We start from the raw sequence: 20,537 nt of genomic DNA, 5'->3' as shown, positions 1-20,537 counted from the left end.
AAATGGAGAATGATGTTCTGAACATCTACTTCATGATGACCTATATCAATGTCATAACCACAAGAGGAATAATCATTTATATTTTCCTCATATATTGTACATTACACAGTCCTTCATTTTCCATGGAAAATTAGATATGCATGAGTCCCACCTAAAGAAGAGCTTCTTATATCCCTGATGCAACACCAATCACCTACATAGTTTCACACACTCACTAGAAATAAATGAATTTTCTGAAGAGTTCTAAGAGTAGAAATACATGAATAATCGCAAGTCACAAATCTCATACAGGGTCAATGGAAAGACAAACACATTTAAATTATAATGAAAAAATCCCCCTTGTATCTTTTGAAGCATAATAGTACATACACTAGCTAATTAAATTTTTTTTAATGTAATCTCTGAAGAGAGTGACTGGTGTACTGCTGTATACTGTGAATTCTGTGACATTTATTGACATCTGATTTTCAATTAAATGTTTCTATGCATTCTTCTCTTAAAAGTTCCTTTTCTTCTCTAAACTCTGATGTTTTCTAAAGTGTAGGAGAAAGTCTTTCTTCATTATGTTTGTACGATTTGAACCAAGACTGCATTTTGGGATACTGAGTAAGGGCTGAATTCTATTAAAGGCTTGGCCTTAAAACTGTCTTTACATATTACAGTTTTGCTCCTGTATGATAATGATGTTGAGCAAGTTATGACTTCCAGCCAGGGGTTTGTCATGTTCTTTCCATTTCTAGTATTTCTCCTCAGTATGAACTCTGGGATGATGACTTAAGTGTTGAGCAATCCAAAAGCTTTACCACATTCTCTCTTCTTCCTTTCTTAAGATTTTACTTATTTGAGAGAGTGAGAGAGAGAGAACATGACACGGGGGAGGGTCAGAGGGAGAAGGAAACTCTCCACAGAGCAGGGAGCCCGATGACGCAGGGCTCAATCCTGGAACTTCAGGATCATGACCCGAGCCAAAAGCAGTTGCTTAACCAACTGAGCCACCCAGGTGCCCCACTTTACACATTCTTTACACTTATAAGGTTTCTCTCTAGTATGAATTCTGTAATGCTGGGAGAGGCTTGAGCACTAGGAAAGGGCTTGCCAAATTTTATATTTGTAAAATCTCCTCCACTATACATTCTCTGATAAGGAACAAGGGTTTATCATTGCCTAAAGGTCTTGCCACATTCTTTACACATATATATCTCCTCTCCAATAGGAATTCCCTGACATAGGCTTAAGGTTTAGCAGTCCTTCCAAACTCTCTCACAGTCTTCAAATTTTTAAGACTTGCTCCAGTAGGAATTGTGATGTTGTGTAAGGTATGACTGCTGGATAAAGCCCTGGCCACATTCTTTACATTTCTAAGACTTCTCTCTAGTATGAATTCTGTGATGCACACTAAGGGCTGAGTTCCACTTAAAGGCCTTCCCACATTCTTTACACTTAAGAGGTTTCTCTCCAGTATGAATTCTTTGATGTTGAGTAAGAAATGACTGATGGATAAAGGCCTTGCCACATTCTTTACATTTGTAAGGTTTCTCATTAGCATGAATTCTCTGATGCTGAGTAAGGCCTGAATGGAGGATAAAGGCCTTGCCACATTCTTTACATTGGTAAGGTTTCTCTCCAGTATGAATTCTCTGATGCTGAGTAAGGCCTGAATGGAGGATAAAGGCCTTACCACATTCTTCACATTTATAAGGTTTCTCTCCAGTATGAAGTTTGTGATGTACACTAAGGGCTGAGTTCCACTTAAAGGCCTTCCCACATTCTTTGCACTTAAGAGGTTTGTCTCCAGTATGACTTCTTTGATGTTGAGTATGGCTTGATTGATTGATAAAGGCCTTACCACATTCTTTACATTTGTAAGGTTTCTCACCTGTATGAATTCTCTGATGTTGAGTAAGGCCTGAATGGAGGACAAAGGCCTTGCCACATTCTTTACATTGATAAGGTTTCTCTCCAGTATGAATTCTCAGATGTTGAGTAAGGTGTGTCTTTCTCCTAAAGGCCTTGCCACATTCTTTACATTTATAAGGCTTCTCTCTAGTATGAATTCTGTGATGCTGAGTAAGGTGTGAGTGCTGCCTAAAGGCCTTCCCACATTCTTCACATTTGTAAGGTTTCTCTCCAGTATGAATTCTGTGATGCTGAGTGAGGCTTGAGTCATGGTTAAAGGCTTTGCCACATTCTTTACATTTATATGGTTTCTCTCCTGTGTGAATTTTGTGATGCTGAGCAAGGGCTGAGTGCTGCTTGAAGGCCTTGCCACATTGGTGACATTTGTAAGGCCTCTCTCCAGTATGGATTCTGTGGTGTTGACTAAGGTTTGAATGCTGGCTAAAGGCCTTGCCACATTCTTGACATTTGTAAGGTTTCTCCCCATTATGAATTCTGTGATGCTGATTTAGGCTTGATTGCTGGATAAAGTCCTTGCCACATTCTTTACATTTATAAGGTTTCTCTCCAGTATGAGTTTTGTGATGTTGAGTAAGGTATGACTGCTGGTTAAAGACCTTGCCACATTCTTTACATTTGTAAGTTTTCTCTCCAGTACAAACTGTCTTATGTATATGTATTCTTGGTGGCTGACTAAACATGTTCCTGGGCTTCTTATATCTGTATGGGTTTTTCCCCACATGAATTACTGAATGATCACCAACACTGGAGGACTGGTTAAAATCTCTTTCATATTCATTAAATATATAAGGATTCTCTTTTATATGCATACTGTTAGACAGAAGGTTGGATCTTTGATAAAAGACTTCCCCACATTTAATATGTTTGAAATGGTTCTCTGCAAAATGAGTCCTCAGGTGTTTATTAACATTTGAGCTTTGATGAATTTTTTTCTCAGATTCACTGCCTTGAGCAATTCCCTCTCCATTGAAAATGCTCTGGGAATTTGGAAGGGTTGAGTCTTTAGTGAAGGACCTCTCAAATGGATCCCACTTAGCAGTTGTTTCTCCATGTTGAAATCCCTGAAGTTTACAAATATCTGAATGAAAGGTCAATCCAATCCTATTTTCAAAATTGTTCAAATCATTATGTTCAGCACAGGCTAGGTAATTTTCCAAATGTTCCACATTCTCCATCCATAAATACGTACGTTTGAGTATTGGATTGGAGCTGCTGCTTACAGAAACACCCTGTTTTGCAGAACTAATGGACTTAAAAAGGAAGGTTTTACAAAATATTTTGTATCTTTCACCATTATGGGCAGTGAGATTCTCATTATGGGCAGTAGTCTCAATTTGGATATGTCCTTTATGATCATTATCCCAGTCTATCATCAAGTGTAACTTATCAAGGACATTATGTTTATATTGGCCCATTGACACATCTTGAAATGAAGCTTCTTTGCATGGCTTTGGCAGGAAGCTCAGGGTGCCCTGTGAAGATACAGCTGAAAGATATTGAAAAAAACAGAAAAGTAAAGTCATTCCACTTACTACTTGCAGATGAATATACTGAGGATGTCTAATATAGCAACCATAAAATCAATCAGAGAATGTCAGCAAGATGGCTGAGTAGGAAGCATCAGGACTTTGTTCCTCCATGGACACATAAACTTACACACAACATAGTGACCACACAACTTCATAGAAAATTCTATAGTATTGTCAGGATCTAACACAAATCACTCTCCTCTCCTCTCCTCATGAAAAGTGCCATTATATGAGCCCAAAATCAGCAGAAGGAAGGAATATTTTCAAAGACTTATTAGAGAGAGAACGAGAGAGAGAGCATGAGTGAGTTAAGGGCCAAAAGGAGAGGGTCAAGTGATTCCCTCTGAGCAGGAAGCCTGCCTGACACAACATTGAATCCCAGAACCCTGAGATCATGACCTCAGCTGAAGTCAAATGCTTAAATGACTGAGCCATCCTGGCACCCAGTAGAAGAAATGAAATTTAAACATGACACAGAAATTAACAAATAGGATTTAGCAAAAAATCGGAAAATAACTAACAACAGGATTGGTTTTCAGAAAAAAAAATCAAAATTGACAGACCATTCAAGTAAGAATAAAAGAGAAGACCAACTAAAATTGGAAGAAGTAAAACAGACATAGTGTAACTGATACCACAGAAATACAAGTAATTATGAGGCAATGACACTAATTATATGCCAAGAAATAGATACCAATAAATGAGTGTAAATACCAAAAAACATATAATCAACCTGGACTCCATCATGAAGAAATATTTTTAAAACTCTTCACTGATCTACAACTACTCAGTAGATTGAAAAAGCCATTTAAAATAATGCCTAACAAAGAGAAGTTGAAAAAGCCATTTAAAATAATGCCTAACAAAGAGAAGTCCTGTGCCATAAGAGTTCACTGCAGAATTCCTACAAATATATAATGAGAAACTAGTTCAAATCTCCTCAATCATTTATAAGGAGTACCATGAAAACACTCTCTGTGACACCAGCATTAACATGTTATCAAAGCCAAAGGAGAGATGCTACATGTAAGGCCTACAAACTACCACCTGTGAGGAAGATTCCTTGAAAGTTGACAATAAAATAATCTGAATCATGAGATGCCTGGTTGGCTCAGTGGGTTAAAGCCTCTGCCTTCAGCTCAGGTCATGATCCCAGGGTCCTGGGATTGAGCACCGCATCAGGCTCTCAGCTCAGCAAGGAGCCTCCTTTCTCCCCCCCGCCCCCCACCTCCCACCTGCCTCTCTGCCTACTTGTGATTTCTGTCAAATAAATAAAATCTTTAAAACAAATAAATTGAATCGAAAGCACAATTTACCATTTTACAACATAATCAAGTGTGAATTCAAGGGTGTTTCAACATACGGAATAGTATCGAGACTGTACATTTACAGAATGGGTTTCAAAAATGGCAATGATTAGGAGCACCTAGGTGGTTCAGTTGGTTAAGCATCTAACTCTTGATTTCAGCTCAGGTTATGATCTTGGGGTCCTGGGATGGAGCTCACGTTGGGCTCCATGCTCAGTGGGGAGTGACATTCTTTCTCTCTCCTACTGCCCCTCCCCATTTGGGAGATCTCAATCTTTCTCTAAAGTAAATAAATAAATGTTTTTTAAAATGGCATGATTGGGATGTCCAGGTGGCTCAGTCAGTGAAGTGTCTGCTTTTGGGATCATGACCTGAGCCAAAGGCAGAAGCTTCATTAATTAAGCAACCCAGGTACCCCTCAACTTTTTTTAAAGATTTTATTTATTTGTCGGAGAGAAGGAGAGTGAGCACAGGCAGACAGACAGAATGGCAGGCAGAGGCAGAGGGAGAAGCAGGCTCCCTGCTGAGCAAGGAGCCCGATGTGGGACTTGATCCCAGAATGCCGGGATCGTGACCTGAGCGGAAGGCAGCCGCTTAACCAACTGAGCCACTCAGGCATCCCAACTTTTTTTCTTAACATTACACCACAGGGAAATAGAAAACAACAACAACAACAACAAACTTAGCTGAAAGTCAGGAGGAGGAAATACCAAAGTGAAATCAGAAATAAAGACACCAGAAAAAAACAATAACATTGAAAGCAAAGCCCAGTTTTACCAAACAACAAACAAAACTGGCAATACTTTAACATTACTTAAGAAAAAAAAGGAGAGATGACTCAAAAATGAAAATGAGAAATGGAAAAAAAAAATGATACAACACTTAACCACAGAAATATATACTGTGGTAACAGACTACTATAAACAATTGTATACTAACAACTCAGACAAATTAGGGAAAAAAGGATAATTCCTACAAATGTAGAAGTTGCCAAGTTTGAAATACGAACCTTGAACCTAAGAAATAGCAAGTCTTCTTAGACCAAATACAAAATAAGAGTTGAATTTGGAATAAAGATATTCCCAGTACAGAAAAGTACAAGTCTACATGCCTTTATTGATCAATTCCAATACCAATAAATAAATAAATAAATAAATAAATGCTCTTAGAAATAGCAGAATGGAGGGAACACAATAAAAATCATGCCACGAGGCCAACATTATCCTGGTACCAAAGCAGGATAAAGACAATACAAGAACAAAAGTGTCTATTTTTTTTTTTTAGGATTTTATTCATTTATTTGACAGAGAGAGCATAAGTAGGCAGAGACACAGGCAGAGAGAGAGAGGGGAAGTAGGCTCCCTGCTGAGATGCGGGGCTCGATCCCAGGACCCTGAGAACCTGAGCTGAAGGCAGAGGATCAATCTACTCAGCCACCCAGGTGCCCCCAAAAATCGTCTATATTTTGTCTGATATAAATATTGTTACTCTGGCTTTCTTTTGACATCCATTTCAGCCCCTCTCTTTCAATCTGCAGGTGTGTTTAGGTTTAAAGTTAGTCTCTTACAGGGGTGCCTGAGTGGCTTAGTCACTTTAGCATCTAACTTCAGCTCAGGTCATGATCTTGGATCCTGGGATCGAACCCTCCATTGGGTTCCCCACTCAGCATGGAGTCTCCTTGTCCCTCTCCCTCAGACCCTCACTCTGCTTATGCTTTCTCTCAAGTAAGTGAATCTTAAAAATAAAACAAAAATGAGGCTTCTGTACACAGCGTATAGATGGGTCTTTTTAAAAAAATCCATTCAGACACCCTACGTGTCTTGACTGAAAGAAAATATACTGTACACTCCAAAGTAATTATTGAGAGAAACGTGTTTATTGCCATATTATTCCTTGTTTTGTCACTGTTTCTGGGAGATATTCTCTGATGCCCTCTTGTCTGTATCACTTTTGCTATCTTAACTGTACTAAAGATTCTGCTTTAACATTTCTTGCAGGGCTGGTTCACTGATCAAGCTAATTCTACCCCTCTATGGTAAACTTCATCAGCCTCTCTTCTGAGCCACCTTTTCCCTTCCTTCTTCCTGCCACCATGTCAAACATCTTCTTGGAAATAGCTCCCTCTTTGACAAATAAAGCAGGTACAATCTGCTTCTGGTTACAATGATGGATTTCGTAACCAGGACTCCAGTCAATCCACCGCCTTCAAAACTATGAAGTTTTCCGTTACCTTACTATTTCCCACTGTTCATGGTACAGGAGCTCTGTTTTTAACTCAGGTTTCCTCCTAAAATCTGACATTGCCTAATATGAGCATGGACATAAAAATCCACTGCGCTTTCCAGCATTCCCCAAAGAATCCACTTACGGAGAGAAGACTTAATGAGCCATGTGGCCATTATTACGTACACTTTAATGGTGAGACATGAGAGAGAGAATACTGCAGGAAACAACTAAAGAAGCTCCCACAGAAATGACTGCTCTTCATGTGTCTTCTGGGCTGCTCAGCCTGTGAGGACTCCAGGATTCACTTCTGAATGCTGGGTTCCTGCTGGGAGCTCTCACCTCTCTCCCATGTCCTCTCCTTTCTCTAGCATTGTGTTACAGATAAATTCACTTTCCTAAGTTTATATCCTCCCATGAACACATAGGATTACCCTAATGTGCAGAGTAGGTTAGCTTTCCTTTACATGCAACTTCCTAAAAAGTAGTTTATTAAGTGGGGCACCTGGGTAGCTCAGTGGGTTAAGCCTCTGCCTTTGGCTCAGGTCATGATCTCAGGGTCCTACATCAGGCTCTCTGCTCGGAAGAGAGCCTGCTTCCCTCTCCCTCTCAGCCTGCCTCTCTGCCTACTTGTGATCGATCTCTCTCTCTCTGTCAAAAAAAAAAAAAAAAAGCACTTTAAGTGACACATGTTTAGGCATATCTGTATCTGGTTTTTGTTCTTTTCTTCTTTTTTAAAAGTTTTTATTTATTTGACAGAGAGATAGAGAACACAAGTAGGCAGAGTGGTAGGCAGAGGGAGAGAGAGAAGCAGGCTCTCCACTGAGCAGGGAACCTGATGTGGGGCTCAATCCCAGGGACCTGGGTTTATGACATGAGCCGAAGGCAGAGACTTTAACCAACTGAGCCACTGAGGTACCCCAGAAACCCCAATATATTAAAGGAATATCTAGCCTATCTACCTGAACTTTGCCATGGAAGGAGCTCTCTCTATTTTCCTGTACAGTGAACAAATCTGTGCTCTATCCAAGAGCAAGATACTACCACTATATTCTGAAGCTTTTTAATACACAAACATCAATGGAAAGACAAGAAGAAAAACTTCCAACGCCTCCACCCACAAAACATGGAGAAACATAAACCCACAGAAAATCATCTCCCAACAAAATCCCCCACTCAGTTTGACCCTGGCTTGACTCCTGCCTAATTTTCATATGTATACACTACCTCATCAAACACTTCTGAATCTGACACAGGATCTGAAAGAAAATCTATCCATTCTGCATCACTGAAACCCTGTTGAAGACTATGATCTGCACGATACAATACAGAAGAATCGTGTGAGCAGTTATGTTCTCTTCTCAATGTCTCCGTAGGTCTTGCATTTGAACAGGTAAAGAGATCCCAATACCTGTGAGAATCTGCCTTAAATTTCTGTAGTGAGCTTCTAAGGGAGAGGGGTGAAGAAATTGCACAAAAGCATACAATTTACATGGATCTGAAAAGATGAGAGGATTTTATGTTTCTTACCGAGGAAGAGTAAGCCCTGCATATAATAGAATCATGGCCCATGACAGTAAAAGGGCTAATTATTGGGAAACACATAGGAATTAGGGCAGAGGTGTTCCAGGAACCGTCAATGGAGAATATTAACAACAGCAATGTAGACATAAAAGATGCAGGAGGTTGAGTCAAGTGAAACAGAAGGAGAAAAATACTTTGGGTGGCTATGAACTTAGGTGAAGATGTGGAGGAAATGCTGATCTTATGAATACACTCGACCCACTGCTTGTGCCTGTACTGGATGAAAATCAAGGAACCATTGGGGTGGACCATGAGCTCACAACATGATTTCAAGGAATAGTAACAATGCTGAGTAGAGCAAATGTATAATTTTCTTCTGATATCCATGATGGTTCCCAAAATGGGTTTTCCTTCAGCATGTTTTGCTGCTCATTTGGGAGTGACATCGAAAATGAAAAGGTGGTGTACTTGGAAGTCTTCACTTTAGCTCCTTGCAGGCAGCATACATAGGGCTAATCTTAATAGTCTAGAAGACACTTGAGACCCACAGTGTACTACAATGGACACACTCCTGGCCACACTGTAAAAATACTAAAGAAGTCTACATCCAAAATCATGAAAGAAATCTCTTCACCCAAAAGCCATCACTCTTGGTGGAACTCCTTTAAAGACAATGACCAATGAGTTGACTAAACTCATGTTTGGCAGTAAATTCTGTAGAAGTTAATCCACGCCCAGTGAGATAATGGTAAAAACAGCTCTCAGTTTGCCAAGATTCCAGCTACTGTCCATGACAAGTAGATTACTGCTATCACCAAGCCCTGAGAAGGCATTCTGCTATGGGAATACAGGAATGATCATTCAAAGAGCAGCCAGATGGTTCACATGGTAGTGCATGTGACTCTTGATCTCAACATTTTAAGGTTAAGCTCCATGTTGATTACAGAGATTACTTACAAACAAAGTCTTAAACAATAGAAAACTTCAGTCACTACTCAAACCACAGAAGATGTTGTTTAATACATTTCTGAGCAAAACTGTAAGATAATTAATGATGTTATTAGAAAAACATAACGGATTGTGTTACTGTGGTCTTGGCATAAGAGAACATTTTTACAAATGGTTAAAAACACACAACACTAACCATGGGATGTCTAGGTGGCTCAGTTGGTTAAGTGTCTACCTTCAGCTCAGGTTATGATCCTAGCACCCTGGATCAAGTCCCAAATCTGGATCCTTGCTCCGCTGGGAGACTGCTTCTCCTGCCTGTTGCTTCCCCTGCTTGTTCTCTCTCTCTGACAAATGAATCAAATATTTTTTTAAAAAATAATTTATCCATTTATTTAGAGAAAGAGCATGAAAGAGCACCACAGGGGAGGGCCAGAAGGAGAGGGAGAGAAAATCCCTAGCAGGCTCTGAGCTGGAGCCCAACGTGGGGTTCTTCCAAACCTGAGTTGAAACAGAGATGGATCATTAGCTAAGCCACCCAGGCACACCTCTCTGTTTTACTTTAATGTAAATAATGACTCCCTGAACACTTACTTCACCATGATTTATATCATTCTTACACATCAACCACAAACGGCATCTCCATGTAACTTTCCTCATTCACTATACACTAGAGCCTCCTTAACCTTCTGTGCAAAGTGGCACAAGCGAATTCCCCATTATACAAGAGCCCCTCGTGTCTCTGAGGCAGCAACGATAAAATCACTCTGCATATATACAAGCAATAAAGGCACAGCATGAGATGATTTAAGAGTAAAATAGTATTTGCCATGTGAAAAATCTCAAATGTGGTCAAAAGAAAAGGAAGAGACACACTATTATCCCTCCCCAGACAATGATCATCCCTTGATCCTTTGAGGCATATTAACAGATGTAGCTCGTAACAGAGTAACATGGGTTTGAAGGGCCTGGGTCTAGTTACACATAGATTTTGTTGATACCTATTGCGCAGTAGTCTAAAAATGTTTTCTGTTATGATTTCCTTAATATTGACTCTTCTTAAGCCTACCTTACTATAAGAATACCGTATAAAATACAGGGAATATGGACCATTTGTTTTAGGTAAGGGTTCTGGTCAACAATGGGCTCTTTCTATGGAAAGCTAGGTGTGATTGGATGTTTGGAGACCCAAGAGTGAAAAGCAGATTGTCAATTGTGTTAGAGTTGACACCCTGAAGTCTGCACTGTCCAAAGCTAAAATGTTATTGATTTAACTCTTTGAATTTTGCATTCTTTTCTATAATAAATACCCTAATTTAGAATCATGTCTGGAAAATGAGACTAACTGCTTTCTGCTGTGACTTTTCTGATTTTATATAAATGTCATTCCATTACATAGTTCGCTAACTGCTCACGTCTTTTATGTTTTTTTTTTCCTTCACTAAGACTTTTTGCTGAAGTATATACTAAAACAGGTTTTTCATCCATCATTACATTTCTGGCATTTCTATCCTATATGCTTTCTCTGAGGTTGAGGAAGATTAAGTTCATTGTGAAGACTTTGTCTACATTCTGGACATTTTACAGTATCTCCACAGGATGTATGATCTCATGTTGAAGAGTCTGGATTATGAAATAAAAGCTTTGCCACATTTTTTACATTTATAGGGTTTCTGTCATCATGCACTCTCTGATGCTTAGAAAGTTGTGATTCTGCCTAAAGGCTTTGCCACATTTTTTTCTTTTTTTACCTTTATCGACCTTCTCACCAGTATGTGTTGCCTTATGTTGGTAATTTTTGAATAGTAGTCAAAGGCTTTGCCACATCAAACAAAAGTAGTCCCACAAACGGACCCTCTGTTAATGAAGAACTCCTACTTGCATGACAAAGAACTAACCATCATAAAGACACGCATGGAGAAAGGAAGAGAAAACAGATATGAAACTCAGTGAGATCAGAAAACGGGTCATGACCAAAATGTAAACTCAAAGAGACGAAGTTTAACAATCAGCCAAGAAGGAACAGGGAGCTAAAGAACACGATGCCTGAAGGTAAAAACACACCAGTGGGTCACCCACAGACTTGCTCAAGTGGAAGAAAGAATCAGACAAGGAATCAGCCACTGGGTGGCTCAGTGAGTTAAAGCCTCTGCAGCTCAGGTCAGGATCCCAGCATCCTGGGATCAAGCCCTGCATCAGGCGCATCGGGCTCTCTGCTCAGCAGGAAGCCTGCTTCCCCTCCTTCTCTCTCTGCCTGCTTCTCTGCCTACTTATGATCTCTGTCTGTCAAATAAATAAATAAATATTTAAAAAAAAAAGAATCAGACAAACTCAAGACCCTTGTTTTGAAGATCAAAGAAAAATGTCAAAAAGGACAGTCTGGGGAGACTCATGGGACACCAGTCATTAAGTGGACTGATATGTACATTAAGGGGACCCCATAAGGAGAGAAGAGTAAAAAGGGGGGAAGAGCTGACATGAAGAACTAAAGGCTTCTACTGCACACACATGTGGGAAAAAGAGATCAACTCAACCATCTCAGTAATTCATAGCAGGATAAATGTCAAGACATGAACACACTGACACATTATAATAAACCTAACAAAAGGGGCGCCTGGGTGGCTCAGTGGGTTAAGCCTCTGCCTTCAGCTCAGGTCATGATCTCAGGGTCCTGGGATGGAGCCACAAATCTCTGCTCAGCAGGAAGTCTGCTTCCACCCCGCGCCCCCCGCCTGCCTCTCAGTCTACTTGTGATCTCTCTGTCAAATAAAAAATTATAATAAATAAATAAACAAATAAACCTATCAAAACTCAGAGGTGAGGGGCACCTGGGTGGCTTAGTTGGTTAAGAGTCTGCCTTCAGCTCACGTCATGATCCTGGGGTCCTGCTATCAAGCCCCACAGAGGGCTCCCTGCTCAGTAGGGAGCCCGTTTCTCCTCTCCCTTGCCTGCCACTTTCCCTTCTTGTGCGTGCTCTCTCTCCCTCTCTGTGAAATAAATAAACAAAACCCTTAAAAAAAAATCTGAGGTGAAAAGGGAATTTTGAAACAGCGTGACAAAAGTAACTCACCTTCTATGAAAAAGAGCTGCTATGAGAGTATAACTGGAATTTTCAGCAGAACTTACAGGAAAAGCAGAGTGCGATCATGTATTCAAGTACACGCAGAGTAAACAATCCACACCAAAGAACAATCGACCTGGCAGAACTGCTGTGCCTGACTGTGCAAATGAAGGCTATGCCAAGCAAAAGACCCTCTGATTTACCAGCAGACCTGTCCCAAGAAAGGTGAAAGAAGTCTTTCTGCTTGAAATAAAAGGATTCGAAAGAGCAACTGAAAGCACATGACAACATAAAACTCCTGCTAATATAAATATTTACACAATTCTGGAAACCTGTACTGCTGTAATGAGGTAGCAGGGGTCACCTGTATTTCTGCTACAGAAGTTCTTAAACAAAAGCATTAAAAATCATAAATTGACCTAATTAACTACACAACATAAAAGAATTTCTGATAGTGGTAACATAAAGTAGGTTCAGGAGTGAAGAGTTTTAAGTAGAAAACTTTCCTATAAAACTGACTTTGGTTCAAAATGGTTTGCTATGTAACTTTAAGATGTTTTAAGGAGGGGCGCCTGGGTGGCTCAGTGGGTTAAAGCCTCTGCCTTCGGCTCAGGTCATAATCCCAGGGTCCTGGGATCAAGCCCCGCATTGGGCTCTCTGCTCAGCAGAGAGCCTGCTTCCTCTCTCTCTGCCTGCCTCTCTGCCTACTTGTGATTTCTGTCTGCCAAATAAATAAATACATCTTTAAAAAAAAAAAAAGATGTTTTAAGGAATCTCTAAGGTAACAGGAATGAACATACATACAAAGACAGAAAAGTTAATGAGAAGAGTGTCAAAGCATATCACTGGAGCAACACCACAGTTAGGACAAAATATAACACCTAGACAAGATACAGAGGTATAAAAAATGTAAAAATTGGGGCACCGGGTGGCTCAGTGGGTTAAAGCCTCTGCCTTCAGCTCCGGGATCTTCATGATCCCAAGTCCTGGGATTGGGCCCCGCATTGGGCTCTCTGCTCAGCAGGGAGCCTGCTTCCCCCTCTCTCTCTCTGCCTGCCTCTCTGCCTACTTGTGATCTCTATCTGTCAAATAATTAAATAAGTCCTTTTTTTAAAAATGTAAAAATTGCTTTTGAGGGGCACCTGGGTGGCTCAGTGGGTAGAGCCTCTGCCTTCGGCTCAGGTCATGGTCTCAGGGTCCTGGGATCGAGCCCTGCATCGGGCTCTCTGCTAGGAAGGGAGCCTGCTTCCCTTCCTCTCTCTCTGCCTCTCTCTCTGCCTACTTGTGATCTCTCTCGCTCTCTATGTCAAATAAATAAATAAAATCTAAATAAATAAATAAATAGATAGATAAATAAAATCTTTAAGAACAAATTGCTTTTGAGTCACCAAATGTGCTTCTCATGCAAAGAGAATATAAATTCAACAATAAATAGATGTTGAAATTAATGCCAATATTATAACAACTCACTTAGTTGTGAATGTTCTTTTTTTTTTTTTAAGATTTTATTTAACAGAGATGACAAGTAGGCAGAGAGGCAGACAGGGGGGTGGGAGTGGGGAGGAAGCAGGTTCCTTCAGGAGAGCCCAATGTGGGGCTCAATCCCAGGACCCTGAGAACATGACCTGAGCTGAAGACAGAGGCTTAACTCACTGAGCCACCAAGCTGCCCCGAAGAATGAATATTTGAAGTGAAATAAAGGATTATATTCTCTCATTTTAGGGAAGTGCTTTGTTACCTGATGAATTTATGGAGTCTCAGTTTTATATGTTTAGATTAAAGCCTCCGTAACATTGGAAAGCATAAACCAGAAACTATGTGGGTCTATCTCCAGTGTTCCGGGTCTTTCTGCACCAATCCCAAGTATGCCCACCACAACGCGGTCACACTTTCTCACATGAAGCAAAACAGAACTTAGAAGAGACTTAGCACAGAGACCCTCAGAAATAGGGAGATTTTCCCAAGACCCTCAAAGCAATGAAGAGCTCTCAGATTATGGAGACCCTCCCAGTCCGAGGAGAGTCTCCTGGTCCTCCCTGTGGACATGATGGACCATCACTGGAGCTGAAGCAGAATCCTTAGAGAAAATAAAAGCATGATGATGTTGGCTCACAGATGTCCCTCTGGGAGAGACAGAGACACAAGACGGGGCTTTTCCAACTGATTTTCATTCAAGCAGAGCTACTGGAACCACATTTGAAGGTTTACCTTCCTCCTTCAGACTTGGACTTCACCTCTGTCATCTGCTTCATCCATTCCCACCTACCTGGATCAAAGACCACTGTCTTCTTTCTCGTCACATCCCAAGGGTCCTTCTTTTGCTCCAAAAAGGAGACCAAATCAGGCTTTGACACAATGAGACCTGTTTAATAGAGAAATCGAATATACTTATTGCTGGAGAGTCTTTCAATCTACACTGCATCAGCAGAGAAGAGAGAACATTGCAGAATTCTAAAAGATGATTTACCAAACACTGTTAACCAGCAGCCCCTGTAGAACATGAAGGACTTTCAAAGAGTCACATCCTAACTTGCGCTTCTAAGTACTGCCAATACAATAATAAGGAGTGAAAATTGGAGTTTAAATGCAGGCGGTACCGTTTTATGCCACATCAGACTTTCAACAGCCACTCATCTATAGAAATGTTGTTACCTGAATGAAGGGGAGGCTAAAGCTGAAAAGCAATCGTCAGGAGGATTTTTGTCTACACCTACCAACCCTTACTTGTGTTCTTTAGTGTAGTGATCTGATCTCCAGTTATGCAAAGAGGAATCATCCAAGAGACAGTCTTCAAAGGAGAATGAAACCCTGAGTGTGGGTCTGGGAAATCTGCAAGGAGTCATTCTCACCCAGGAAGAGAAGGTGTCCGTAGTTCTCCAACATCACATCCCTGTACAGTTGCCGCTGAGTGTGGGTCAGGCGTCCCCACTCCTCCTTGGAGAATTCTATGGCCACATCCCTGAAGGTCAGCTGTCCCTGCAATAAATACCACAGTCACCAAGGGGCCATTGACAGAGTTCACAATGGTCCCTAAGTTGAAAGAGGGAGTTAATGTCACCAGCTAGACCCCAACACCTGGCCATCACTGCTTATCTCACTGTACCCACCAAACTTTATCCCACATTTGAGCTAACCTCTTCTTTTCCCCTTACCCTTTACTTTAGCCAAAACACCCCATGGAGAGAGGCTCCTGTGGTGAAAACAGAAACCACGCAATAGAAGGTTAATGACTAGGGCCGTCTGGATGGCTCAGTGGGTTAAGCCTCTGCCTTCAGCTCTGGTTCTGATCTCAGGGTCCTGGGATCCAGCCCCACATCGGGCTCTCTGCTCAGCGGGGAGCCTGCTTACCCCTCTCCCTCAGCCTCCCTCTCTTCCTGCTTGTGATCTCTGTCTGTCAAATAAATAAATAAAATCTTTAAAAAAAAAAAAGTGGCACAGTAGAAAACCTCACAGTGATTAACTCAAGGACCATTTTCATTCACATGAGACTTACATGTGCTCACATGATGCTGCCTCTGTCTTTTATTCCCAGTATCAACACAAACACATAGAATGATACAGATAAAACAGCTATTATTGGGGTGCCTGGGTGGCTCAGAGGGTTGGGCCTCTGCCTTCGTCTCAGGTCATGATCTCAGGGTCCTGGGATTGAGTCTCTCTGTCAAATAAATAAATCCCAAAAATCTTTTTTAAAAACAGCTATTATTTACACGGGTAGTATGATGAGGGATACAAGCAGAAAAACATTTACCTTTAACTCAGAAAGCTGACCCACAGGCTTCCTAGTTCTGCTAAAAATAAAAAATACACTAATTGCTATATTCTTTTTTTTTAAGATTTTATTATTTATTTGAGAGAACGAGAGAGAGAGAACATGAGAAGAGGGAGGGTCAGAGGGAGAAGCAGACTCCCTGCCAACCAGGGAGCCTGATGCAGGACTCGATCCCGGAACTCCAGGATCATGACCTGAGCCCAAAGCAGAGGCTTATCCCACTGAGCCACTCATGCACCCCTGCTTGCTACATTCTTAAAGGGTCTCTTGACTCCCTGTACATCTCACCAATATTAATATCGAATTGAACAATAACATCGGAGAAATCTTACAAAAGTAGTTTTACACCTACAAATATGAACACTTGTGATCTAATACTCTGTGCACCTACCCTCCCCCCTTGAACACTGCGCACATAACCACCAGCTTCATGGGGCTGACCTGCAGCTCCTTCTACCCACAGGTCCTGTCCCCATGCTACTGCAATAAACCTTTCTGGTACCATACAGCATCTCCAGAATTCTCTCTTGACCCCCGTGCTTGAAAGTCCCAGTACACAGTATTTAATCAAACGCTTTGGTTTCAATCATCATCTGTGACCTATTTCAGGATTTTAAGATCCTCAAGCATGTTAATTATGTGATTCTTGTTTTCTTCTTCTGAAAATACAAAGGAGGAAATAGAGTGCCTGGGTGGCACAATGGGTTAAGCATCTTACTCTTGACTTTGGAACTCAGGTCATGGTCATGGTCTCAGAGTCCTGGGATCTACTCAGCACAGAGTCAGCCGAGTCTCTCCCTCCCCCTCTGCCTCTACCCTGGATCAACCCTCCTTCTTTCTCTCACACACACCATCTCTCTCACTCTAAAATAAACAGAAACAATATCTTTTTTTTTTTTTAAGAGTATGTCTATGACATGAGTGTGGAATCAAGTAAAACTCACAAGAGGGAGGACTGACTGAGTCAGATCCTCTACTCCCAGAAGTCCGTGCTACCAACTACAGCAAGGTGGGAGCCTTCATCTGCCCAGTGCAAACTCATGTGAGGTGGCTTGTGAGCAAATGGTCAAGAAAGGATTCTTAAGGCATTATTGGTCAAAAACAAAAACAGCAACAACAACAAAAAGCCCTGTTTTTATTAAGCCTCAGGGACAGGACCTATTGGCAGAAAGAGCTGCACTGTGATTTTGAGAAGGCATTGATTATATGCTTTTCCGTTAAGGGGATAAGAGATAAAAGAAATTTTGAAGAGATTTTCATATATTGAATAAAACCTACAGGATCCTGGAGGTCTGACTATTGTCCACCTGAGGTAGCTTTTGCCTCTAGCAAAGCATTACACTAAGGCACCTGTGAATTCCTTGAAGAAAGCCACACTTTGCTTTTCTCTAGTATTTATCGGTGGGTGGCACGTTTTAAGGACATTTCATTTTCCTCTACATTTCTTTAGCTTTGTTCTCCTGATCAGACACGACAAGCAAAGAGAAACTAAGGAATTTCCAGCTGAAACATGATGGTTTCTGCACATCACTCAGGAAATCCATCAAAGATCCTCATGAATGTAAGAAGGAACGTATGAGCATTACTGGGGGGCTGTCTGGCAGAAAGCATCAAGCCATTTAAAGAAGTTAACATCAGCTGTGATGAAACAAGTTGGTATGAGTGCCTAAGGCACACTGAAGGACCTGTGACTATTGGTGTTGAGTAAGGGACTGGCCGGGCTGGGTGGGGATGGATAGGCAATGGGCTAAGTGAACAGGCTCATCAAAAATCCCAGGAATGAGGAGGCAGAAGGAAACCAGAGATAAGGGAACACAACCAGACCACCTTGCTTGTTTTAAACATCAGAGATGAGATATTCAAAGGAAAAGTAATCATGGTGCTACTGGGGGTGACATCAAGAATATTTAAGTGCCCTGGTCACTTTTCTATAAAAGAACCACCATAAAAGTGCTCTGTGGTAACCCATTAGGGACCCCCTCACTCTAGAAAGCTCTCCTTCTGTTCTCCCCTTCACTTGATACACTATCCCTTCACCATTTTGTGTCCGAGATTCTTTCTTCTGCTCCAGACAGACAAGAACCCCTCAAAGGTGTGTTCTTTGTTGAGGCCACTTTTAGGCAAACAGGCTTGAGCTCCGGACTGGGAAAAGGCCCGGTGACTACCTGCCTGAACAGGGACAGGCCCATCAGGCGACCCACCCCCAAACAGCCATAGGCCCTAAGTAACCAATGGGCTACTTAGAGCCAGGTCCCAGTCCCAAAAAAGGGAATATTCCATCTGTCTCCATGCCTCCTCATCTTCCCCCTGTAAAAACAGGTCCCACCAACCACCTCCTTGCAGACAGCCTCTCTCCTAGCTCCTAGTTCCCTGTTCCCTTGGTGTGTATCCAATGAACTTCTAGCTCCTTTGTTCTGCCTCAGGTGTGTTCTGTTGCTTCCCCTAGCCTGGCCCACTCATGATCATCACCCAACATTTAAGAGCCCCCATCTACTCAAGAGACACCCCATGTAGGTACCGCATTCTTGTATTCCCTTAAGAAGCAAATCAGAATGTCAATGAAATTATGGGAATACATTGGGTTTATGCACACTTTGATCACATATACTTTCCCTGTCCTGGAATAGATAGTATATTTTATTTTTTTAAGATTTTATTTATTTATTTCACAGAGAGAGATCACAAGTAGGCAGAGAGGCAGGCAGAGAGAGGGGAGGAAGCAGGCTCCCTGCCGAACAGAGAGCCCGATGCGGGGCTCGATCCCAGGACCCTGAGATCATGACCTGAGCTGAAGGCAGAGACTTAACCCACTGAGCCACCCAGGCGCCCCTATAGTATATTTTAGATACAGTATGTTTTCCACATGCTAAATGGTATGGACCTCGCCCCCCCCTTTTTTTTTCCAGAGAATGTCCCACATTATTCTGGGTCTCATATCCACTGCTTATCTGCATTTTTTAACTCCTGGTCTATACAGAGCTGTAAAGCTTCCAGATGGGACCTAAATAAGACCACTTTCCTCCACCGATATCCCAGGACCAGACCCCTTCAGCAACAGGAATCCTTAACTTAACACCTTCCCCGTGGATCTGTCACCAAGGGATTATTTTCAATACTGGCAGACAAGTTTTTGTTTTCTTTTGTTTTGTTTTAGTTATTTATTTGACAGAGAGAGAGACACAGCAAGAGAGGGAACATTAGCAGGGGACATGAGAGAGGGAGAAGCAGGCTCTCTGCCCAGTGGAGAGCTTGACGTAGGGCCTGATCCCAGGACCCTGAGATCATGACCTGAGCTAAAGGAAGATGCTTAATGATTGAGCCACCCAGGCACCCCTCAAAGTGACAACTGTCGATGGCCTACTGGAAGCCAGGTTGGAGAGAAGGGTTAGAAGGCTCTCATTTATAGGTGAGCAGCATTTTTAAAGACCTAATTTTGAGTATCATTTCTGGAAAGTTTAAAAGTTAGGTGTAAACATAAAGCAGAAACATCAGAACGAGAAAAGTCAGTATTTGTAATTTCTAAGTGTGAGGATTTTCAGGAGAAAAAGATGACTGGGCCTCTAAACTCAGACGCAAGCCTTACCTGAGAACTGGCCATTTCTTTTTTCACTTGGTCCTTTGGCGTTCTTCCTCAGAACAGATTCTAGGAGAAATCACAGCAGCGTAAGGAGACAATGCCTTTTTAAAGTCACCGAAGAGCCTCTGGACCTCTAAACCACTCGCCTCCAGGTAGGACTTTGAAATGCAGAAAAGGTCCAATTTCCTAGGCTTTTGTATCAAGAGCTATTCAGAAATAATGAGTATCTCCTTGGAAACTAATCTTTGAGTTTTTCCTTCTCTGCTTTCAGGGGGCCTCCCAACCACAGATACACACACAACTTCTGGGAGAGCAGAAAGAAAGAAGTGTGCTGCACAGACCTGATGCTTCTAGAATCACTGGGCAGAGGCCATGTTACCTCTGTTGGAGCCAAAGCCTGCGCTCAGCTGTCTTCTATTCAGGGGAAGTCCTCCTGCTTATTGGTGGACTCACCTAGAATCGCCTGGAGTGTTTCACTAAAACAACACTTTTTTCCACGGACAGAATCTGGGTGGGATGCTCTGAGTATGATCATTCCACACAGTGTCCTACTGGGAAGCGTTGGGGGAGGTGACCAGGCAAAGCACAGTGACCAAGTCCATGATTGTTACTGCTATTTAATCTGTGCCTCGTCCACTGGTGAGAGTTTCTGGAGATTGACACTTTCTCCCTCTTTCTA

The 20,537-nt window shown here is 41.7% G+C and overlaps 1 protein-coding gene across 1 annotated transcript in view; it reads right to left on the bottom strand.

Moving 5' to 3' along the window:
• The window catches only part of LOC122911696 (zinc finger protein 420-like), a 58,526-nt gene extending 38,303 nt beyond the window's left edge, over window positions 1-20,223 (bottom strand). Inside the window, 4 exon segments of the mRNA XM_044256666.1 lie at window positions 14,776-14,871; window positions 15,359-15,485; window positions 19,865-19,924; window positions 20,200-20,223. Of these exon segments, the coding sequence (XP_044112601.1) occupies window positions 14,776-14,871; window positions 15,359-15,485; window positions 19,865-19,879 (238 nt within the window). The 5' untranslated portion in view covers window positions 19,880-19,924; window positions 20,200-20,223.
• Window positions 20,224-20,537: the final 314 nt, after the last annotated feature.

Source organism: Neovison vison, chromosome 7, assembly GCF_020171115.1.
Source record: "Neovison vison isolate M4711 chromosome 7, ASM_NN_V1, whole genome shotgun sequence".
In the NCBI taxonomy this organism is placed as follows: Eukaryota; Metazoa; Chordata; class Mammalia; order Carnivora; family Mustelidae; genus Neogale; species Neogale vison.
This window is presented reverse-complemented; position numbering and strand designations above follow the sequence as displayed.